The 26,220-nt window shown below is 36.2% G+C and overlaps 1 protein-coding gene across 3 annotated transcripts in view; it reads left to right on the top strand.

The window, feature by feature from the left end:
• Positions 1 to 6,977, top strand: part of LOC133526766 (furin-like protease 1) — a 409,795-nt gene extending 402,818 nt beyond the window's left edge. For all 3 annotated transcript variants that reach the window (XM_061863488.1, XM_061863486.1, XM_061863487.1), the window contains one exon: positions 3,401 to 6,977. In XM_061863488.1, coding sequence (XP_061719472.1) covers positions 3,401 to 4,050 — 650 coding nt within the window. In that variant the 3' untranslated portion in view covers positions 4,051 to 6,977. The remainder of the gene's footprint in view (positions 1 to 3,400) is intronic.
• The last annotated feature ends 19,243 nt before the right edge of the window (positions 6,978 to 26,220 follow it).

Here is a 26,220-nt window from a genome sequence, read left to right as displayed (position 1 = left end):
AGTAAAATGGTACTTAACTTGTTGCAACAATTTACTAGAGCCACTTGGACCTTCCCACTAACCGGGGTTAATCGGTTAAACCGTTATCCCAGTGTCAAATTGTATACGTAACCATGGTACCTCCAGGTTTAACTTAAACACTTAACATGTTTTAATTAAATATCCAATTTGAAGATGAGGATTGTGGACAATATTTAATCCTATCATAACTCCTTACCTCTAGTGCCAATAAACAAAACATTTTAATTACTTCAGATAAATAAATTTATTTAACTTGCGAATAATGATTTAGGCTGTAAGTTAATTTAAGTTCGGGACATGTAGAATCCCAATCAATGGTGATACCAAATTGTAGCACATATATATTTATGGACGCAGTAAAATTATATTTACGTTACGCAACGCAAGCCGTAAAACAGCATTACCGCTACGCGGAAAAAAAATCCAAGCCAGAAAAGACGTAAGCTATTGTACCTACATATGATGAGCGGTAAAAAAGGCCTAATATCAATAATAAACAAGTAAAAGTAGGGCATTTGTTATTTTACCGCCCTAAGTATGTAGCTTAAAGGCGATGTCGAAAATATCGAAGCGTACAATGCTCACAAATATCAATATCTGCTTTACAAACACAACAGGGGGCCGTAGCCACCCGTACCTTGGATGACAATCGTTTAGAGTCAAATGAAGCTAACTCGGCAGCTATTTTGACAGCGCAGACTGTGCGAGTCTTATTTTAAACGTCATAATTTCAATAGAATAGTTTGATTGGTCTGACTCTATCGACAAACGTCAAACAGAAAGTATTAGTTTAATAGGATGACCTTGTCATGTGGTCATGTCCATGCAATATTTAACCTTCGATTGGCGTGTTCTACGATTGTCACTTGTCTAGTTGTCAAGACATTAGAGTATGTAAAGACTTTTTTGAGCAACCTGGATACATATATGACGATGACTATACTTGCACGTTGTTGGTGATTCACTTACCAAATATGTTCTTGATTTGCCGCGTGCACAAAAAATATAAATTCGTCATATGCATCCTGTTCGCCGATGCTGATATACGGCCCCAGAATATCGTTTTATCAATATTTATGTCGATCCATTGCAGGCGTTGGATTTTTCAATTCGCCAATATTGTAGTTTCATTAGTCGTTCGACATACATACATATCTGTTACAATAAGTTGATGTTAAATTAAAGTGTTAAATAATAATGCCTTTAAACGTAGAGCCGAGCAATGATATTATAGGCAATAAATACAATAAAAATAGCAATCAAACGTATGTCACACACAGGCCAAAAAATAATATTAGAAAAAATACAACATGAACTTTAATACCTAACTTTTTCAGATTTTAAATAGGTGGGTTTATTAAATAAAACAAATACTCTAGCTAGGTACTGAAGCGTGTGTTCCCCAAACAAGCGCGGATATAATCAAAGAACAAGGCTTCTAGGGAAGCTTTAAGGCACCTTTTAAATTTTGTACAACATTGAAAAGTCTTATACATTCCTGAATCAGAATAAAAAAAGGCAGCCGGCCTTGTGCTTATGTTACTAACCGGCCAAAAATTTCCGTAAGTAATTCTTTGTAAGTAATGCAATATTGCATATAATATCATTGTTGTTAAGTAGATCCAATCAAGTTAACGTAATTGTAATAAAATATAATTGCATATTGTGGTTGTGATCATAGCGGAGATTGCCAATCCATCTAGATGTAATGTAATTTTAGCATTAACATAATTGTACAGTACATTATAAGTATGTGTCAAGTTAAACAATTTGGAGACTTGTACAAATTTGCTCACATGTAAATTGAAATAGTTGTTATAAAAATGACTGAAAAGATCATCATTTCTCATCGACTGGTAGTTAAATTAATGTTAAATGTAATTCTGTAAAAGTAATTCTTGTAAACAATAGCTGCAGTAAATAATTATAGGTTAAAAACTTAAAAGGTACGCTCAGTTTGTGTAGTTGTACTTATACTTATTTAAAATCGGGTATTCCGTGCAGCAATATTTTTTTTATATTTCACAATATATATATATTTCAAACCGTGAGTTATTCGTTATATGTGATAAAGTCATCACATAGGGTTGATAAGAGTTATTATGTAACAATCCAATAATGATAACGATGTAAGCAATATAAACATTTTTTATGTATGACACGGATTCTAAAGTTTTGTCACTTTTCGATTCTATGTAATGGCATTAAGGTTCAAAGGTGACAAACATTCAAATTCCGTGACTGTACATTTTCATAGAATATAAATAATTTGAAAAACGAAATTCTATAAACAAGTTTTTGTATAAACCTTGGGGTACTTTTTAAGTTTTTAAGCTATACAAGTATTGGCCGTGGTAAAGAGTGTAGGTGTGCTGGAGTAAGTAGCTAGGCGCCAGCATTTCGCTCTCGGAGGGTCTCTTTTGTAACACTCACTGTATCAAATGTAAAATTGTTCAACTACATCGTTAAGTAGCTATCGTACGATGTATTTAAATGTAAATGTTGATGCATAATATGTATATATTGGTCATATGTGAACGAAAATAATAATAAAAACAATCTTTTATTACAAAACGTAACGCAGATTTTCATTTTAGACGAGTCTTGTCTCTGATCGTATTTTTTTCAAAGCAGTTAGTCGCATTTAGTTCCGTGTTCATTTAGTTTGAACATAACACAAGTAGATTGTAAGAAACACTGTTATTATGATTTATTGTAAACACACTTGTACCTATTGTTTATGTTTACGTTGCATGTTTTGCTTCGCTTCTGCCGCTTGTTGCAACACGCTTTTTAATTCACTGGTAAAATGCACGTAACATATCTCCTTTAGTCTCGTAACCACTAACAATGACACTACTGAATAATAACCAGTCGTCAAATTATCTGCTACGCTCAATTACTTTGAAAAAAGTAACTAAATGTAGCCATAAATAAAAATAGCACAAAATCAATGTTCGGCATTGGGAGCTAAAAAAGTATGTGTATTTCAACCGTGACTCTCTGTGTCCACTTAATTTATTGCTTGATGTTTATTTGTTTCTTACTGTCCACCTATCTACACAGCTCACTGAAATTCAAGAGATTACCTCTGATTTCATTTAATTTTGTGCACGTCTTTTCGAGCATGGTCACTATAGCAACGTGTTTTGTTTTGATACAATTTCATCATTAAATCAAAATTATTTGAGATCAGTGACAAGATTCTATAACCTATCCTAGTTTCCTCGATTCTATCTCCGACTGAAGGATCGCTAGTGTGGAGCATCTGCATCATCATTCGAGCAACATGACTGCATGGAGGCTGGAGGTGCTGGGTGGTGGCGGACTTTGGTTCTTTGACCTATGTAATAAACGGCTCTGTTCTCTCTTCCACTAGAATGCGCGAAGGGTTTGCACTTGTACGAGGGGCGGTGCTTCACGCGCTGTCCGCCCGGGACATACGCCAGCGAGTTACTGCAGGAGCGCAGCTCAAGACGACGTAACCTCACTTATTTCGAGACGCCCCAGCACAGGAAAAGACAAGGCACTGACGCTCCTACAGCTTTGGAAGCTGCCGATATGGAAGCTTTTGATATAACCGCCAAGTCTCCTTTAGTCTGCCTGCCGTGTCACTACACGTGCGCGACGTGCTCGGGCCCGCACAATAGCCAATGCCTGTCGTGTTTAGATGACGCTCGTCTTTTCAACATGTCGGATGTGGAGCCGCGACTCTATTGTTACCCCAATACTGTCCTACCGCAAATCGATAATGCGAACTGGCACTACAGACTAAACATAGCACTATCTCTGGCTCTGTTCATTATTTGCTTCATATCACTATATTTTTTGACTGTTTGTCTTATTAAAAAATGCGGCGCATATTGCTGTGGTAGTCACTATTCATCTAACTTGGTTAACTCCAATATTGCTTATAATAAACTCGCCGTGGACGAGACTCAGCAAAATGAAGCGGAGATAGAAGATGAAATTCTACAAGCCATAAAGTATACCAGTGACAGTGACTCTGAGGATAATTTGAATTTATAGCGTCTAGCGATATTCCACTCCGAGTATTATGAATTAGTCGAACAACTGAGTTGTAGCGAGTAGCAAAAAGTGAGAACGCTTTCAGACTAGCGTGTTTTCTTCGAGTAGAAACGCAAATGTGCGCTATTACATTGGCGTGTGTCATTCGTACGCGTTTATACCACTGTAAGTGAAAAACTGGCAGAATTGAGAATTAAAGTAACTTTTTTACTTTGTTTAGACACATCACTAGGTTTGATAAAGCAAATGCCCCATTTCAGAGCGACTTCGGCAGAAAACTTTTTTCCTAGGTTGAGCGCATAAACTACTCTAGTCTGTAAGCGCTCTAAGAGAATAAGAAACGAGTGCAGGGCAAAAATGTGATATTCCCGAAATAATGTCACAAGTTAAATGTTAGTATACACATCGTCGACTGTAAAATGACAAAAAACTAGGACCGTACAAAATTTTAGTGTTAATTATTCGTCCAAAGAGATTTCTAAAACTTCTTCTTTCCTTTATTTGGTTCAAATACTACGATATTCCACTGAGATTTGCGAATAAAGCACGTACGTGACTTGACGCAATGTGGTTTTAGAAAAGCTGTAGGTATATAAGAGTATGTATATATTTGTGACTATACTTTTTCGCCTTACGGACCCGAGTCAGATACATACTTATTACGTGTTATTTATTCTCGGAATTTAACTCCTTAAATGGTAATGTGATAAATTCTCGGAGACGTGAAAAATAGTTTATAAAAAGTATTTAAATAAAAATAAATAAATAAATATTAAAAAAATAAATAAAATTAAAATAAATATTTATAGGACATTATTACACAACTTGACTAAGTCCCACAGTAAGCTGAATAAGGCTTGTGTTGTGGGTACTTAGACAAGGATACATATAATATATAAATATTTATAAAAACTTAAATACATAGAAAACACCCATGACTCAGGAACAAATATTCATGCTCATCACACGAATAAATGCCCTTACCAGGATTTGAACGCGGGACCATCGGCTTCGTAGGCAGGGTCACTACCCACTAGGCCAGATCGGTCGTCAAAATACAAATATAGTAAACACCCCTATAATGGAACAGGCACCAGTAATGGGATGGTATATTTAGACAAATCTTGTAATACAAGTATTTACGATCAGTTTTTAATCGCTGGCAACATTTTACCATAAACAAGAGCCAAAGAGCTGCTTAAGTTTAATTTTTCATTGTTATTTGTTAATTTGAAAATTAAGGGCGCCATACATCCCATGACTGACTGGAACAAAAAACCATAGTTTTAACTGGTTAATAATATTGAAACCAAATGCAGTAGCTTTCATTAAATAAATATAAACCATCAAGGACGAATTGGATATTTAACCTTTAAAGCATAAAGCGGTAGAAATTTTACAGATGTCGGTGAATTAACAAAAATACTCTTTATTTTCTCTTAAATGTCCCATGATTGGTGCCGTTAACATACTTCCTTGATTACTATATCAAATGCAAAATACAAAATAGTTTTTGTATTTAAAATACTGAATACAGAATAGATGCTTTCAAAATACTTTTTTTTAATACAAGTATTTTGCGATAAAAGGTACTGTGAATCGTGAATATCGTTGCCGGGGAGGTTTTGGGATTATGCTGAGCAACTTTTACTATGGGACTAATCCCGAAAACTCGAAAAAAAATTTTACCCTCCCATAGAAAATGGACCAGCTGAAATGTATGAAACAGCCAGAAATATTTATCGCGATTTCGAGGTTGGTCCCATAATAAAAGTTGCTCAGTATAAGCCCAAAACCTCCCTGGCAACGGGAATGCACATATTTTTTGGCCACCTTGTATAGTCTGAATTAAAAAATATCACTCGGAATTTCCGAGTTGCAGAGGCTCTCTTTATTTTTTGAAAACAGTGTTTCCTGGTAAAATGGACTTTTAAGTGATGGTTTTTAACGGTCAAGCTAAAATATGTTGCTGGCTCGTGGTCCATTAGGTCGACTACTTTGAAACCTTTAAGGATTACTCACTAAGATTATCCGACGTTAACGTGAACTTTTATTTTCTAAGTAGCTTTAAAATCCATTTTCTGGACCCTGGTCAAGTAACTGAAAACTTAGTGTACTTTACGCAAGGAGTTTTAAAACTTTGAAAAGTTGGGGTAAGTAAAACCAGGGTCTTTAAATTTATTATTTCATTCCTTGGTCTTAAGAGGTGATCACAGTTATTTTTGTTGGATGCAAATTTAATAGTTTCCTTAGATCTAGTGTATTTAGGTAAGTAGGTAATAAAGTAGGTGTAACTTTAGACACTTTTATAGTGAACAATTTTGCACACGTCAAATCAAACAAAGCGATTGAATGATAACTCTTGAACTACACCGTGGGCAACTATAACCCGATGTACTTCATCATGTAAGAGTAAGACATTTTTTTTAATAAAGGGAGACTATCTATCGGTCTGAGGGAGATACACGTACTAATCCGAGAGTTCTGGGCGGTCTTTCCACCGATAAATTTTATATGCCAATGTGTTTTTTTTATTTTTTAAATTACATATTATAAATATCATCCGCCGTTCTTTTTGCCTTAGGCGTAGCAACGGCCATGAAAATTTCCAACTGACAACTTTACAAGTTTTAATATGTTGACGTTTATAGGTTCTGTCAAGTCAAGTACCTACACTTTTCGAGTATGATTATTAAATTTGTCGGGTTATTAGGTCCCACGGTGTAGTTATATTAGAAAGTAGGGTATTTGAGATTCCGGCTGTGATCCGCTCTTAAATAAATGCGACCAAACGTAGCAATAATTCGTAAAGCATAATATTACTTAAGGTAAATTTGCTCAAGTTGCCATCTTATGTGTAGCTGTAGAGTAAGCTTGATTGATGTAAATATGTGCTACATATGTAAATAAAGGAGTTCCTATTTTTAGAGGTTGTTATTTATTTAGTTTCGTTTTCCGGTAAATAACTAGTGGTAAGTACTTTATCTATATTATTATTTATAAAACAAGGTGTAGTTTACAGTTGTATCAAAAATTAAAAAGAGTACACTAACAATAGCGTGTGTTTCGTGCGATTTTTATGACCACATTTATTTACTTGACATCATTGTTTCTCAATAATATTTTCATAATGATAATGATAAATCGCCTAAATATCTTAATTAAACTTTTTTTTCAAAACTATTTTGCAAGTTAGTAAAAATCAAATTCCAAATTTCATCTTTCTTCGCCAACCGCCTCTGATAAAAGACCGTATCTGAAAAATCACTCATAGAATCCACCTAAAAACAAGAGCTACATAGCTCCATCTGGATTAAACACCTTGTATAGAAAACTAACCTACATATTTATCGACCAGCTACAGGAGTCATGCATGTTGCATTGTCCCTCGACCATGAAATGGACGCTCGGAGCGTGTACTGTACCTTCAACGCTGACGTCGATCGTCACACATTTGTTTAAATACACTACGAGCGACCCAGTAGGTTCTTTGGTTAACCGTACTTTCCACTTCAAAACGCAGAAAACGTAATACCGACTACGAATGTAGTGCGTAGCTCGCGCTGGCAGGGAATTGTTTTTAGTGGGTACCTAGAGTAGTTAATGTGTAGTAATATTTCTGTTATACATGTTTTAGTGAGAGCGGTTAAGGAAATAAGTGAATGTCCTTTGTGTCTATTTGTAACCTTATCTCCTGCTCACTTATTTCTGTTTGCTTTCCTTTATAAAATAAAATAAAATGTATTGCGGTGGGCGTGCGTCGAGCGTGCGTTCCATGGCCCTCGGGCGAGGCGAGTATGATTAAACTGGAGCCCTCTATTATTGGGTAAGGTGCGCGAGCGATCGATGAAGCGAATGTATCGGGGTAATAGAAAACGAGAGGATATATGGTTCATGGAAGTGGCTCGTTCTCGTTTCAGAAGCAACTGAGCTAAGGGCGATATCATGATATCAAATATAATTTTAATTAATCATCTAAGCGGAGTCAGGGAGACCTTGCCCAGGATCGTAGGTGTCTAGTTCTAGAGATATGTTTAGGTTTATGCTCATTTCATACCTGTTAATGATAGGTTGGTCAATCAATCAATGACAGTGTTGGCCGGATGTTAATTAGAATTATATATTAAAAATTAACCTTTACAAATTGAACCTTAAACTGTAGCCGTCCGTTACGGTTTACGGTTCAATTTGTAAGGTTAATTTTTAATTACCGTTCGGCCAACACTGATCAATGAAAGATAAAAATGCAAAATACTTGCAAGGGTTAAATGTGGTAATTATGTTTTGCTGCTGGGCATCCAAAAATGTCAGAAAACTCAAACGTAATTAATATAAAGAATTATAAATTCCGGCTAGGGCCCTAGAGCCCATTATTTAATAGTCTATTACACACCTAGGGCAGAAAAGTAAGAAATGTCTGGGCTTCGCCTCGGCTACAATTACATGTGATCTGAGGCTTTCCTATTTACTGCCCAAGGTTTGTATACTATATTCCTGTTCAATGTAGCCGAAAAGCGGCAATCTCTGTCGAAAGTTGACGATTTCCGCTAGGATAACAGCAAAAATATTTGCTACCTTAATGTTGGTGAAATCACTCTACAGTCTCAATTAAAGTAAGTAGGGAACTATAAAAGTATTTTATATATACACCATTTTTTATCAGTTATTTACAAAAGAATTACGGCACACGGGAACTAGTTTATATTTGTCAAAGCTCATGCATCAATTTCAATTTTATATATTATGTCGTTACAAATGTTACAATAAATAAAAAATAAATTAAATATTTACAAAAAATCTTAATATTTATAGTAAATATTTATGTTGATATTAGGAACTTTTAAAATATTTTGTCACGTTTCCTGAAATAATTAGATATGTATTTTATAATTAGATATGTATTCTTACAACTATTTTTTGGCAAGTTTAATAACTTGCCAAAAAATAGTTAATATATCAAATGACAGTTTATTAAACAATTACAGATAAAATAAGCTCTTCCAATTTCTTTACATCTCGCCGCTGCGCCCCCGCGCCGGTGTCACCCCAGAAACTCGAGATTTCGCCGAAAAATCCGAATAATTACGTGGGGGAGACGAAATTAAGCTTAACAATATATTGAAGGCGCACGCGGGGGCGGGCGCCGTCATAAAAACGAGCGGAGGCGAGGACATTGTTCGACATGGCGCATTATTCAATATTATTGTAAGCTCCTCTTTTTGATTGACTTCACTTATATGTCGTAATATGGTAATAGAACGATGTATTTATTGGTTTTGTAAGAAATGATTCCATATTTTCATAAACAGGTATTTGTTTCAAACGGCAATCTCAATTATTTCAAAATACGTGGTAATGACCTGGCCTGAACCATATATTATCATGCTAGCGAAATGAAACTATTATTACTTTTCAATATAGTGGCCTATAATGTGAACGAACTTTTGACATCTATGAATGAGCATCTCTATGCCTTTGTATAAGTACCTCGAAGTCTTGTCTTCATAATTACCTAAAACGGCCGTCTCCCTCCAGGTCTTCGTCATTGATTTTTTTTTCTCGCAAGTCTCGTCCTCGGACTGGTGCACCTTCACTTTAATACCCGGCTTTTCGTTTTTAAAACGCCACTGCATTGACTCACGTTGGCTCTCGATCATAACAAATCACCATTGTTTCGTCTCCAGTCATCACCCGTTCAATTACGCTTTTAGGGTTTTCGTCACACAGCTTCAAAAATTTAGAAGCATTTCCACTCGTTCTTCTTTCTGAACAGCTGATAGAAGTTTAGGTACCCACTTTGAACTGACCTTACTCATGTGAAGATCGATGATCGTTAATTATGCGGTGGACGGTGCTCTTAGGAAGCACTAACTAGTCTAGCTGCTATTTCTCTTATCTTTAGGCGGCGAACGCCTAAAACTATCTCTTGAATGCAGTTGATATTTTCAGGAGTGAGGACCTCCGCTGGTCTTCCATCATGTCCCAAATGTCCCATGTCTATATGATCAAATCGAAAGTCGTCTACCCAGTTTTTTACGTTGCTAAGTTTGCTTTGTTACGAAGGAGAAGAGTCGCCAAATACGCCATCTAAGCGATCTTTGATTTGAGCGGGAGATAATCCTTCTTTAAACAGGAATTGAATGACACTTCCGTACTCAATTTTCGACGTTGTTAAAAATTTTGCGATAACCTTGAATTAACTTCATTTAACTTCATCTAAACCTGAAAATAAAGCAAACAAGTTTTTCCGTTTAAAAACCACTGATTAAATGTACTATACAATACAACATGTCATGACATGTTGCGCAGAAGTGGGTCGGACCAGTTCATTATGGGACAGCCTGGTATCAGTCCCTCCAAGTTAACTCCTCGCCCACTTTTTCGCCCACTTTACCGTTTATTATGTTACGTTTTCTGACTCTGATTGTACTTAATTTATGTTTTGGCACATTTCAAGCACATTGATTTGGTAGCACACATTGGTTTCGTACATTTAAGCATATTAGGATATCAGGATTATTAATCATTCTGCTGTTTAAAGGCTTTTTGGCGAATATTTGGCACATCACTTGAACCTACAGATTTATCCATGGGATTATACCTACACCCGTCATTTTGATGCTCATTGCTCACAAAACCTCACAAACCAATCACGCACTTTATATTTTTTCATTAAAATTTTTCAAATGTAACTAGACTCCGTTTACGAATACGATAACTTTGCAACGACTTGAACAGAACGAAGTTAGGAAGTGAAATGATGACATTTTCACACCTTGTCATTGCAAGCTAGAAGTTAGCTTGGTCCTCTATCGCTAGGAATACATGTATTTACTAGAGGGGTTTATAAGCGTAAAAGTAAAGCAGGTAAGATAGGTATTTCTAGTCAATTTTCCTTGCAAACGAAAATAATGTCATTAGTGCCTACCTACAGAATATCTTCAGCGGACAAAGCTGCCATAATTGAGTAAACAAGGTCCCAGAAAAAATGACAGAAATAAGTTACGAAACCGCACTATATTTACTTTGCGGCGCAGCAAACTTATTTTGCGGTCGCAAAAAGATTTCTATCAAAAGAATGTTGCGAATGTAGTTTGTGTCCATGTCTGTGGCTTTTTTCATCGACTGCAGAGTTAAGTTGGTGTTATTAATGTGACTAGAATTCTAGTCATGGCATTGTCAGTATAATCTAGCATTTCATCAAGAAATGGAAGAGTATTCTCGATTACATAATATAATAGCCGTGTAATATACCTTTAAACGAGCAATTCTTGTATATATACATATATATTTGATTTTATTAAGCAGTATTCGCACGATCATACACGACGGTATTTTAAGAACGAGACATGTAAGGCCGTTTAACATACTATCTCACTCTATCCTATAGCTTGAAATGATGCTGACCGGGTCGTGTAGACGCCCGCTATATTAATAGACTGTTTGCGTTTTTCTTATTGGATACATGTTTAAAAAGAATAAAAATATCTTCCCATCCGCTAAAACACGACAATAATGATTAGATTTTTTTTATTTGAGCTTGACCATAATGAAGAACTTCCCGAACTATTTTTGCTACAATAAGGCGAACATATCCGAGCATATTCGAGAAAAAGTGCATTTCATTTTACAGCTTATTAAGAATGAACCTATGTTCACAGCTAGTTGTAAGCAGTAAAATGTAAACGTCTACCATTATTCGTAGAAGTACGGTATGAGAAAACGTGCAATTTAAATTTTCTTTCTTTCATATGGTAAGGGGAAAAGCTAAGTATTTAAATTTGCATTACAAATAAAGGGAAAATCTTGTTTTTACGTTCCATATGTAGCCCGACGAGCTACCAATGTAATGTAAGATCAAAATGAGTTTTATGAAAGTAAATGTTTGAAACACAAATGTAATTTTAATTTAGGTAGGTACTGCATAACTGCATAGTTATAAAAAAACATTTATTTTAAGCTACAAGTCTCATACTCAGTTTTAAAAATTTCTCATTTCTAAATCATATAAATTTCTGTCATAAAATATTGTACAAAAATATATAAAAATATTCATTTATAATTGCTCTTAATGAATATTATCATTATTCACAATACAAGTACAATAAATGTTAAAATTAATATTGAAAAAACTAAAATTGGTATAAATCAACGACAACGAGCTCAACGAGGGTGCGGAGTGTTAGGGTCGGCAACGCGCATGTAACTCCTCCGGAGTTGCAGGCGTACATAGGCTACGGAGACTGCTTACCATCAGGTGAGCCGTATGCTTGTTTGCCACCGACGTAGAAACAATGCATACAAATGTCTAAGTCCGTATCCTATCCCAGTCTTAATTAATTACATACCTGTGACAGCAGTGCATGATGTGAGGACAGTCTAGTCTGTACACGATCATCGCTAGGACAGCTATTATTGTGCAGCACAGTATTTTGGACAGACATTAGGGGGTCTAGAAAAGATGAAAATCGTAAATCGACTAACGCCAAACGAAAATAAGAATGTATTGGGATGACAAATGCTACGAAAAGTCACGTGACTATTTCCATACATTACATAAGTTTCGATTGGCGTATCAATTACCCCCTAAAATCCAATGCCAATTACCAATTATATTGCAACATACTTTGTTTTTGTTACCATAGAAATGAGGATTATATTGACTCTAAACAGGGACAGTAAACTTTATCTGTCCTTTCTAATCTGAAACAAAACTTTTTAAGCAAAAACCAACCTAAATCACTGGTGATAGATATGTAAATTCGTCGGGAGCCAGACATGTCTGTGTTAAAAAATAGTATTTAATGGGAAACATACAGCATATAATAAAACAAAATGGTAAAAACTAATCTAAATTAAAATATATCTAAATAAGGCCCCCGCGGCATTGTGCCAAAGATGCTGGCAGCATTCCCTCGCTGAATGGCAATACTTATGCGCTGCGAGAGAAAGCTGCCAGCTCTCTGGTCACCGGTAGAGTCTATGAGCCTTTTACTCATATCCTTAAATAGTATCTTGGCGCTTGGACCCCACGGCCCTAGTTGACTTGCAAGTGTCTGGTACCGACAGCTCGTAACGCCGACCGTCCACAGAAGACGCGGCTATAAAACCTTATCGCTAGCGTTTTATAGGTTGTTCGAGGTTTATATCTTCATAGAAGTAGTCTTAAATGGGTCACACATACGCAAAAAAACAAAAGTCTTCTTTTACTGGAAATAAATGGTGAATAATGAATAATGAAGCCAAATTTTTGGATTTGATTTATATACATCATGTATTTTTAATGCCAAAATAAAGAAGACGAAGGTTTTATTGCTATGATACGTATAAAAAAATTGTTTAGCTTTACCTAACAGAGTGCAATTCGTTTCAAGCGTATTTAACTTGCCCTGTTAGTATGTAAGTTTGTTAGTTAGTGTGTTAGTACTGATTACCGATTAAGCTGAAAATTTTCGTACATATGTAAGTCGGGTGACAATGCAATATTATGGTACCATCGTGCTGATCTGATGAGGGAAATAGAAGGTAGCCTTAGGAACTCTGTGATGAAACAGTGCATCCTAATGGTGTTTGGGGTTTTTAGAATTGCCTCTATGATTGTTAGTTGCCTATGATAAGAAAAGTACAGTCAGTGTTTAAAAGCTTGTACCAAATTTAATTTTTTTCGGGAAACCATGTATTGGATGCATTGGCATCATTTGTGACAACTATGATGTCGTATCAGTACCAGTAGGGTGACACTGGACTTTTCGGGCGATCTTAGCTCCATTCGGCTCAGCCTAAAACAAAACTAGTTTTCACCAAGGGACTTTGCGAAAACAAGCTTTAACTGAAAAATCCCAGTTAAAACTGGTTTTCACCAGCAATACAAGTTTCTTACGCCTTGTTTTCACTGAGGCGATTCGAAATACTAATTTTAACTAGGCAAGACGCATTTTCCCTAAAAACGGATTTTTACGATGGCATGTTTTCCGTTTACCTTTGCCATCCAATGTTATCACATCATTGTTATCTCTTCATTTTCCATAAAAGCGCGTAAAAGGAACAAATACATTATGTAAACTATAAAGCTCCACAAATTGATTACAAGATTTCTCAGAAAGAATACAAGACGAATGCTTGCTCGAAGCGCACGTAATGGAAAACTCATCACTTTATGATGGAAAGCAAATACAATGAGTCTCGATCGCTTTTCATTCTTTACCTTTCATAGAAACGTTCAACAACAATGGATAGAAGAATCGCTTCGCTTGTTCAGATTGAGAATACATTAGAGTATGGGTATTTTACACTGTTATTTAAACAAAAAGATAATGTTAAGTGTAAGGGTGATTCAGGAGACGTGATCAAGATGAACACTACTGCGCATTCAATAAATTATAAGCAACTGTTTCGTACCAATAATAGTGAGATTAAAAATAGATTTTATATATTTACAATACGCATGGACACCCTACATTAGAATACTTCCATCAAACAATTCTATCCATGACAAGAGTGTTAAATTGAATGTCATCATACTCTGGCTACTTTAGAAAAATCGTATCACACTCAAGTGTGTAATTTTTTTTCTTTATAATTAAAGTGCTGTCATAACGGTTGAGGAGGTTGTATCTTTATCAATTAGATGCTGTAGGATAATCATGATTGTAGATAATTAAATTTGTCCTCACCAAAAAGTTAAAAACAGGAAAATATATGATTTTTTACTTAATGGTGAACGACCCAGTATAATAACATTTACTGAATGTGTAGGGTTAGTCCTACCCTGCTCACGTCTCATGAAACACCCTGTATCCCTATATCTTGGGACTAATAGGCACAAACGTTCTACCCTAAAGATCAAATCACATGATATGGGTAGTAAGAATAGTGAGTACTTATATGTATTATGAACTACCAAGCTAAGGCTTGCTGTGTACATTTGGTGTATACTTATATTTAGTGGACTTTGTTAGTTTAACATTATCATTAGCATAGAGAATAGGCTTAGAGTACCAGAGTACTCGGAAGTAGGCTGAGTGTGTTATTTCTCTATGTCACTAGTCAAAGACACCCGCCATCCATATGCTCACCAAACATAGTGTAGGTAGTCTTACCACGACTGCCTTAGAAGTGTCAAACTGACATATTCGCCAACGTCTGCGTAACTTACTTTCTATACATCTTGCTCGCACTAATCCCTATGCCAGAACGAGTGAGATACATAGAAAGTTAAAAGTTACCTAAGTCTATGTCAGTGTCGAACGGTGGTAGCCTTGCGGCGTTTAGATTTTTCGTCCAAAAACGAACAATAACTCTCGATTTCAAAGCACGTGTCTCACCGCTCAGCTACCGATGCCTGCTTATTACTATAACTACATCCGTAATAATCTTAGAAGTGTTGAAATGACAATAAAATTCTCCCTAACCCCAATATGACATAGGATAAGTATAAGAATGGGTAGCATTTGCACTGGTGGTCATTGAAGGGGCCATAAGGGTCGGACCCTTACATTGGACCCCAAATAACGTCCGAAACGTGACTGCAGGCCTGTCAACAATAATGATCAATACTCGATATCGAGGGTCATTACAGAACACTATTATAGAGCAGTGTGTTTAATGGACGATCGTTAATAACCAATCATTTTTGTAGCGGAAAATAATAACGGTTGAATCATGTTTCCATTCATCAAAAATATCGTCCGGATTTTCAGCACGCACGGAAGGCCAATTCGATTATTTTTAGATCTTATGTGTTAGCAATAAACTTAATTGTAATATTGTATAATAGGTGCGTTTTTGATGAAAATATTAGCTTTTATTCCTACCGATAAAGTTATTAAAGCGGTCGAAACACCCGCTACAAATTAAGACTGCACTTTCCTTACATTAAGGGCCTGTTTCACAATGTCCAATTAAAGTCCTGAATGAACCTGCCACATATCTGACGAATAAAGTTATCGTTGGCTTTTCTTCAAATAAGCTCAATTGGCAGATAAAGTGCTAACTTTTGCATGAAGTTTTATCTGACAGTTAGTTTATTTGTTAATTAGCTATCCGATACTTTACTTGGACATTGTGAAACAGGCCCTAAAACTTTAACGCCTTGGCCACGATACGAACGTTCCTAGCAGGCACTCTAGTCGCGGGCGCCGACCGTCATATATCGTTTAATAGTCTGTGGTGCAGAGAATTTCAATCTATAGATGATTTATATGAAAAGGTATAAATGAAATAACAGAAATGAATTAAGCATCCTTGATTTACACAAAAATGGTACCAATACATAGCAAGGATTTTTTCGAGAAATTTGGATGTACCGCTCCGTACATTATGCGGTAACTCTAGTCGTCTAAATTTGAAATTTAACAATTCCGTTTTCATAAGACATATGGCCCCGTACTGCTGTCAAACACGAGGCTATGATTTTTCAGAGACATAATTGGGAGCGTGCACGACTGTCACGCAACCTAGTGTCCGCAAGTCTAGGGGAAAACGTCAATTCACTACATCTTATAAAACTGCTCCAAAACTAAAAACTACTGAACGGATTTTCAAACGACTTTTATCTATCAATAGAGTGATTCTTGAGGAAGGCTTAATTATATAACTTGTTAAGGTTATGTGTAAATTGTTTGAAATATAACGATGTTGTCGGAAAAAATCACGCTGGCTAGGAGCTTTAATCGAAAACGCTGCCTAATCCCTTTGAGCTATAACAACACAATGTATGGTGGGGTTGTTTCTCATTCATAGGTCTACAAAAAAGTCCGCGATGTTAAATGTCTATCTTTTAAGGATAACTTACTATACATATTCGTAACTTCTAGAAAAAGATCACTTAATATGTGGCATTTGCAAAGCTATTTATATGGATACATTATTAACAATTATCAAAATAAATACGTTACTTATATTAAGCATTTCATACAGCTTACAATGGTCCCTTACACCATACAATTTAAATAAATATTTCAGGAGTAATCGTAAATCAAAGTTTTATTTCGAGCCATATAATTGTACGAAATGTTAAAGACGCTATCCGCAGTTAGTTCAAATTTTTACCACCTTATGCGCTGGGATCGCTTTACTTACCCCTACCATGCACTTCGCACGGTCCCAATAGACTTTCCAGACACTCGTCTTAATAAGTGAAAGTACAGCGCCATCTTGTGATGTGTTTAAGTAGTAATTGTAAGAACATATAAAATGCCCTTTTCCCTAACTACGGCATTATTGTCTACCCCGGGGCGCTTCTTAAATTAGGACTGTTGACTTCCTTTACAGGAAAACAGGGACGTAATTCCAAACGTTTGTCTATCAAGCGAATATATTCAATCAAAATTATTGCCACTTGGTCCACAACGACGAATAGCATTTCGTTTGATAATTTTGGCGCCATCGTCTACCTGATTATGAAAGCTTACCAAACAAAACGTTAACAATTTTAATGTTTCTTCAAACTGACATGATACCTGACTATAAAATACTCCTAAACGCACATTGCGGTATCTATTGGTGGTACTCACCCAAGCTCCTTAATACGAGCTAGAGATAAATAAGATAAGAGAGAGATAGATAAGTTGAGTTAATTTACAACAACCTCCACATTAGTCTAGGCGGTAGTGACCCTGCCTACAAAGCTAGAGGCCCTGGGTTCGAATCCAGGTAAGGCATTTAATTGTGTGTTTATTACGAATATTTGTTCATGAGTCACACTTGCCACGACTGCAAAACTGCAAACAAAGCAAACGAATATTTAGTTGGTCAAATGGGCAACTTTACGACGACTACCGATTGGATCGCACTTTTATCGCACTAGACCCTAATTTACGATCGCTGCGAGTTGCTTCCGCAAGCTCTTATCTCTGTGAAACGTGGATTATTTTAAGTCATACATATATATGGAACCGGGGGTTCCGTATAAATTTAACGTATTTTTTTATAGTTATAGTATTTATATTTTTCCCTGTACTTGTAGTATAAGACGATATGACTTGGCTAGGACAACTGAAAGTACCTATCCTATAAATTTTGATTCCCTTGAGAGTGTCCAAACGAAATATAGGGTTTTTGCGGCATAAATGGCTGTATCTTTTTTTTACGTTAACTTTGAAGTTTAATTATTTCACAGCTTTAAGGGACTGGTATACTTACGTACGGTTTTAATTTCCAATCGATATGTCCACGCGTTCCCGAGATAAAGGGTCATGATAGACAGACGGGCGGACGGACGGACAAATAAACGGAAAACAAGGTGATGCTATCTAAGGGTTCCGTTTTTTTCCTTTTTGAGGTACGTAACCCTAACAAAGTTATTAACCATGTCTATGTATGAAAAAAACACATCGCTTTTAGATGCATTTCAGGCCAATTCGGACCTGGATTTGACGTCAAACGATTTTAGAATAATATTAGAATCATAACAGTTAGCTGTCATTCTCGCGGGCGTCTCGCTCGCCCTAATACATATGTAGACACACTAGGCCCGTCACATCTCCACCGAACCTCCGTGAGGGCAGCGGCAGAGGCGGCGGAGATCGTCAAAGTAAAAAAATACAGGCGTCTCGACACTCTTGACACCGAGTATAATTTTATTCCATTCGGATTCGAGACCTTGCCGACCTTAGTCCGTGGGGCTCTGGCGCTCTGAATGTTTTCGAAGACCTGTCGAAGATAAATAAAATTGTTCTACTTACCTAAGCAAGTCTATTAGAATTCTAAATTTGTAATTCTAACTGCTAAATTAAATTTTAATATGTTTTTAAATGTACAAGTTTTATAAATGTTTGGTTTATCAAATAGCTAATACGCAATGGTTTAATAATTTGTTTATATTCTAATCTTCATTCAACAAAATAAAATAAAAAAATATAGGGTAAAATTTTCAAATAAACATGAAAATAAGGGCATGTATAATTTATTGCCATATATCGAAAATAAACTTTTACATTCACCACCGAGTAGGTAGGTATACAAAACATATTTAACAGCAAACAGCTTTCTCTAAAATAACATTTTGGTAAGTAATCATATCTACTAATCTTAATCCCTTCGGTAGGTACAACTCGATCATATTCAGCCGCCCACCCGCCATATAATTATACCTACATTAAACCTCTAGGTGCTCCGAATTCCCTCCTATTATTAGAGATTCTGTATATTCTCAAATAACACACATAATTGAGTAGGTAAATCATGCACAAAAGGCTTGGAATTAATTTTACTCTCATAGTCTTGGCTCATTTTCTACTTAAAATAAATATAAATAAATAAATATTATAGGACATTATTACACAAATTGACTAAGTCCCACAGTAAGCTCAATAAGGCTTGTATTGAGGGTACTTAGACAACGATATATATAATATATAAATATTTATAAATACTTAAATACATAGAAAACACCCATGACTCAGGAACAAATATCCATGCTCATCACACGAATAAATGCCCTTACCAGGATTTGAACCCGGGACCATCAGCTTCGTAGGCAGGGTGACTACCCACTAGGCCAAACCGGTCGTCGTCTTATAACCTTAATTTAATTATGCAGAAGTAGGTATAAAGCATAGGAATAATGCTTCAGAATTAAGCGAAAACATACCGAATTAATTAGAAGTAGAGTTTGCTAACACGAAGAAATCATTTACTAGCATTACGCGAAGGCAATTTACACACCAACGTACGAGCGAAGCGGAAGGAAAAATTTAGCCATGTTGTGTTATAAAACAACTCCTTTCCTCCTTTTGATTCCATAAAGGATGACTCACTCTAATACGGTCAGGGTCCAGACTGAGGCTTCCGCGACTTCATTTTCTATGACGGGTCATGGCGGTTCAACTGATCACGTGATGCTTTATAGGTACCTCGTCGAACGGGTAAACAAAACGACGAACTAGGTAGATGAAGTGTCGGTCGCCTCGTCCGGAACCGGACACTTTTAGGGTGAGTTATCCTTAAATTGGGAATGCGCTGTAAATGCTTATATAATGCAAGTAATGTAAGAAGCTAAGGTGAGGTGCAAAAGGAATGCACGAATGCATCTGTATCTAAATCCGAGAACTGGGTCGTTGTCGCAAATCGGCTCCTTGTCGATTCCAACTCGAGTGCCAGTGATCGTATTTTTGTGGATCGTAACGACAGGCAATACGTGAGCAGCGTTGGAAAGTTAGTGCTGGTAATTTTACTAGCAAATACCGGGTGGCTTAAAAGATGAACAAGAATTTAACATTAACTGTTAAGGTTTTCGTAGCGCTACGCTCGTAGCCAATCCCAGCGTTGTCCAGCTTGTAAATGAAAGCAATCAAAGCGACTGCAATACAAACAGAGCGGCACTCAATGTGTTAAACAGTTGACCCCTTCTTTAAACCCTACTCACTTAAATACACGAAAAATGTCACATATTCAATCCCACTTTACTTGTCGGAGATGGAAGTAGTGATAAGAAAGATGTCAACATTGTGTTCTAGAACGTACGTCTAACGTTAGCTAGGTATATTAATTTATGAAGGCGCGCTCCACGTCTTCTCGTACTAATTGCTCAAAAGACTACGGAAACAGCGCAGGTCGCTTTGGTCGATCCTATCTTATACCTACCTATAATTTTATATAGAATTCGTCAGCGTTGAAGTGGCTACATGGTGGCTACTACATGTGCTTTCCTAGACGAGCTCTATGTTCAAAATTTAATGTTCCAAATCCTGACCAAATGTGACCTGAGTGTTGTCTGTTAGGATACCTTTCTATATAACTAATCTTGTATTTCAAAGGTAATATCTTCGTGGAATAATTTCTACAACGCAATTTTGATTGTGACAACTACCACATGAAACCCCAAATAGTTTAAACATTTCTGTGGAAGCGAATTCTTATCGTTTAATATCCGCGACATTCCTCTACGTGGAATCTTATTTCCTCGGCTTTCTTTACATTTCCTTGCTTCGAGAAAAGCCGCTTTGCTAGGTGATGTTTTAGGGAAAAGATTTTAAGAATATTTTCAGCGGGTGTATGCTACTAGTTGGAGTTAAAGCTGTGAATTCACGGGATATGTCGCGCGTCTGGTGTTGTCACTTCAGACGTAATCGTATGATTTGTTCAACGTGTTTGATCAGTTAAGGCGTACAGTCAACTGCAATAATATCATGCACCACGAAGCGTGTCAAAATATCTGACACAATCTTATTTGTAGAGCTGTAGCAGCATTTCACATTACATTACGTTACATTACATTATACATATTATTGTAAGGAATATCTACCCTCATCTGGTATTTATTTGTGATAAGAAATAAATGATAGACCATATTCACATTGACACCTTGCAAATAGGCAATCATTAAAATTGCGTACTGGTACTAGGCAACCTATTTGCAATGTATACATGTATTTGTATATTGTTATTGTAATAAAAGCGTTTAATGTTTGCAAAAAATGCTCAGACCATTCATTATGTTTGCAAGCATCATTGTGTTCGATATTAAGAGGGGGCTAACGCAAACTTATAATTTTCATATTGAATTATTAAACGTTTTAATCAAGGGCAAATACCATGAAAATGTTCACAGGGAAACTAGACTATATTTGCAACAGCAGACTCCAACCAATACCTAAACTTAAAATTAGCGCCAAATAAAAAAAAAAAACACCAAAACAAATTTTCCTTTATATTCAGTTAGGCACGTCCGTCCGTCGCAAGTCTAACGCAGCGCGCCATATCTTTAATTTCCTTCTACAGCGTAGAACCGTAGTATTTTCATTTCAAGTCAAATCAAATATTATATCACTTCTTTTCAGGCAATTAAGGCCCATAAAGTAACCTATATATAATAAAAAAAGGTTTAGCTGAATTATCCTTATATTTCAGCAAAACCTCCATTTCCTCCTTATATTTCAAAAAATAATGTCGGCGACGCAGTTTTTTTGTTGCGGTGTAGTATTCCGCAGATTTTCACGGAACTCCCGTCCCGGGTGCGTATTTCAGATACCATTAGTTAGAATCTACTAGGTTCTAACAGGTTCAGAGCTTTCAGAGAACCTTTTTAGGGTTCCGTAGCCAAATGGCAAAAAACGGAACCCTTATAGATTCATGTCCGTCTGTCTGTCCGATTATGTCACAGCCACTTTTTTCCGAAACTATAAGAGCTATACTGTTCAAACTTGGTAAGTAGATGTATTCTATGAACCGCATTAAGATATTTACACAAAAATAGAAAAAAAAACAATAAATTTTGGGGGTTCCCCATACTTAGAACTAAAACTCAAAAAATCTTTTTTCATCAAACCCATACGTGTGGGGGATAGGTCTTTAAAAATGATATTGAGGTTTCTAATATCATTTTTTTCTAAACTGAATAGTTTGCGCGAGAGACACTTCCAAAGTGGAAAAATGTGTGTCCCCCCCCCCCCCCCCCCCGTAACTTCTAAAATAACAGAATGAAAAATCAAAAAAAAATATATGATATACATTGCCATGCAAACTTCCACCGAAAATTGGTTTGAGCGAGATCTAGTAAGTAGTTTTTTTTAATACGTCATAAAATTTAAAAAAAAATTTTTTTTTTCATCAGACCCATACGTGTGGGGTATCTATGGATAGGTCTTCAAAAATGATATTTAGGTTTCTAATATCATTTTTTTCTAAACTCAATAGTTTTCGCGAGAGACACTTCCAAAGTGAAAAAAAGTGTGTGTCCCCCCCTGTAACTTCTAAAATAACGGAATGAAAAATCTAAAAAAAATATATGATATACATTACCATGCAAACTTCCAACGAAAATTGGTTTGAATCAGATCTAGTAAGTAGTTTTTTTAATACGTCATAAATGGTACGGAACCCTTCATGGGCGAGTCCGACTCGCACTTGTCCGCTTTTTTGCTAAGTTGTACAGCAAACAACTTCGATTTCGATACATCATGAACGAATACAAAAGCAAATTGTAGATAGTGACAGTAATGATACCTGACATCGAGCATTGTTGACCTCTGCCTCTTTAACTCCTCGTGTTTTAAACGGAAACTATATTAATTTATAAACTACAATTGAAATATTGTATCCTTATTTAGACGGTTCAAGAGCTTGCATGCAATATTCGATACATTGCATGCAATTTCTTGAACCGTTTAAAATTTATACGGTTGAAGAAATTGCATGCGGGTTTCGTTACATTGCGGTGTTTGGTTGATCGACTGAATTCTTTGTAGTCTATTTATACTACAGTATATATGGGGCTTTACATATTATGATTTGATACTTACTGAAATATTATAGTATAAATTAGGTAGAAGTATTTTCTTCTTCGATATTTTATTTAGAACTAGGTTTGGAGCGTATAATTGAGAAAAGCTACAAGTGAAGTCCTAAAAATTGCACCATTTTTCTTTTGTCTAATCCTAATTGGAACTGAGTAGGTGCAGACAGTGAGCATTATATACCAATGTAACTATTATCTACTCGGTCCCCTGGCTAGTCAATAAGTTTCTCGGTACTCAGAACAACGAAAAGTAATTTGATATGTACCGATAGATCTTCAATGAACAAAAAATTGTGAGGAATCTGGTCTAATTTCCCGTCTGGGTCGATCTTTAGTACCCATTTGTTCAAAAGAAAGAATTGTACGTGTCCTGGTTTCCATTACCCATTTATCAGTCTTAAGAAATTCATCCCAACGCTATCTAAGTTTTAAACTGTTTTCCGACGCAACTTCAGCAGACTCCTGTTTACATTGCAGTGAAATCACTGAAAACACAGATGTCACAGTAGATCACGCAAATGCACCGACCGCGGTTTCGTGCTCTCAGCAGCCGGTAGAGCAAATACAGTCATGAACATTTAGATACTAGGGCTCTGTGAGCTGTAGACCTCGCGTTAACCTTTTCGCCGCCAACTCAATGAAGTAATAAAGTGTCATCAACGCCACGTCAAAAATTGCACGTAAACAAACCTGACCAAAACCACGAATTAATATGAAGTCATAGTCATGGCGTGTGGGGCACGAAATGTACTGACTTTATATCAAGACAATGGCGACGAAAAGGTTAAGCTTAGAAAATGTAAAAATGAAAAATACTTAATTCATTGAGTCGTTATCACAGTGAACTCACAACGGTCTTAAGCGCCACACTGTTGGCGCTTAAGTCCTTTACGTCAATTTCCGCTTTTTGAAAAATTTCCCATAAAATGGATCGACAAAAGAAATCTATTTAATCATAGAATCTAGTCACGAAATTCCACGAGAATCGGTTGAGAAATACGAGCTGTACAGGAGAACATCCGGACATACGAAAGCAGATTGCCCGAGTCAAATCGGAGACCTTGGCTAACGCTTCGGCCTCACCTTTTTAGGGTTCCGTAGTCAACTAGGAACCCTTATAGTTTCGCCATGTCCGTCTGTCTGTCTGTTCGAGGCTTTGCTCCGTGGTGGTTAGTGCTAGAAATCTGAAATTTGGCATGGATATATAAATCAATAAAACCGACAAAGTCGTACAATAAAATCTAAAAATTTAATTTTTTTTAGTGTACCTCCCCTACACGTAAAGTAGGGGTGAACATTTTTTTTGCTTCAACCCTACAGTGTGGGATATCGTTGGAAAGGTCTTTCAAAACGAAAGGACTTTCAAAAAGGGGTCTTTAACAAACATTTCTTGATAAAGTGAATATATTCGGAGATAATTGCTCCGAAAGAAAAAAAAATGTGTCCCCCCCCCCCTCTAACTTTTGAACCATAGGTCCAAAAAATATGAAAAAATCTTGGAAGTAGAGCTTAAGAAAGACATTAAATAAAAACTATAGCGGATATGATCAGTTTAGCTGTTTTTGAGTTATCGCAAAAAGTTTCCCCTTCATAGTAAATAGACGTACACCCACAGTTCATCCCTTGGTTAACAATCTACCATACTTTAAGCTCCAGTTTAGCTTATTGTGACGGAAGAGTAACTACGGAACCCTACTCTGAGCATGGCCTGACATGCTCTTGGCCGGTTTTTATTCATTATGTTTTATATGCTTGTTTTTCTGTAAATGGACTTTGATATGATGTGATCTGATTTGTGTGTACCTATGTACTAAGTATACCACTCCAGACGCTTATATTTACAACCAATCGTGGCACTCGCGTCGTCTATTTAAAAACATGTCTGTATGTGCAAACTTTGAACGCAGTCATATAACTAGTTCCCTTGCGCAGCATATGTTCAATTCGCATATAGGATAGAACTTCGTTAGTACAGGATAACTTTTAATCCAGTTAGGAAACAAGGAGGTATGCCACGACTTTTGAATGCAGTCCTGTTTAATAGTCTCCCGTGACCCTACTGAAGTAAATCCTAGATAAATGGAATCACGAATAAGGCCTTTTAATAGCTAGGTAATAGGGTTGTTTCCATCTACAAATCTTAGGGCAGAATTGTATCCCAATAAATTCTTTTGGATTATAAGAACATGTTAAACTACTTTTAGGGGACCTGCAATGACCATATTTTTGTAAATATTGAATTTAAAATATCTTTTGGCACACGTCATGTGACCAAACTCGAAACGTCTTTGAAGATTCCGATGACGTCACAACTCTCGGATTGACACTGTTGACAGTTAGGCGATAAACAACAAATGACAGTTGACAGTTGACAGTTCGTATCTTCTACGTGTGTATGTAGTTATGTGTCAAACCGTAAACTGTGACGTCACACAATTTTCAAATTATTAATATATTTAAAGCCGTTTTTAGTATAAAAGTTGAATTTTAGGGACAACTTTTAGTTGATATAGAACGTAATACAAGCGTTTCAAAAAATTGGAACAACCCTATTACGACCAGTTCATGGGTGTACCTGGGATGGTATAGTATAAAATGGTGTAAAATACATCTTAGCTATGCAGCTCAAATTGTACCTATGTGTGATGACCTCGTGCTCTTTGTAAGCCATTCATGCGTTGTCTGTGTAGTATGTGTGTATATGTAACGGCGTATGAAATTAAATTCGAAAAACGAATATAGAAAAGAGTTGTGTACATAAATGACCTCACAGGAACTATCATACATCCTACAGTTTTGTATGCAGATGATTGTACGGTTGTGCTTACACGCAAAAATCAAATAACTAGCAGTCTATAATCAATAGTACAGTGGCTAGATAAAAATAACCTGAAAATAAATTTACAAAAAACTACAATAATGAGTTTTAGCCA

Source organism: Cydia pomonella, chromosome 17 (genome assembly GCF_033807575.1).
Source record: "Cydia pomonella isolate Wapato2018A chromosome 17, ilCydPomo1, whole genome shotgun sequence".
In the NCBI taxonomy this organism is placed as follows: domain Eukaryota; kingdom Metazoa; phylum Arthropoda; class Insecta; order Lepidoptera; family Tortricidae; genus Cydia; species Cydia pomonella.
This window is presented reverse-complemented; position numbering and strand designations above follow the sequence as displayed.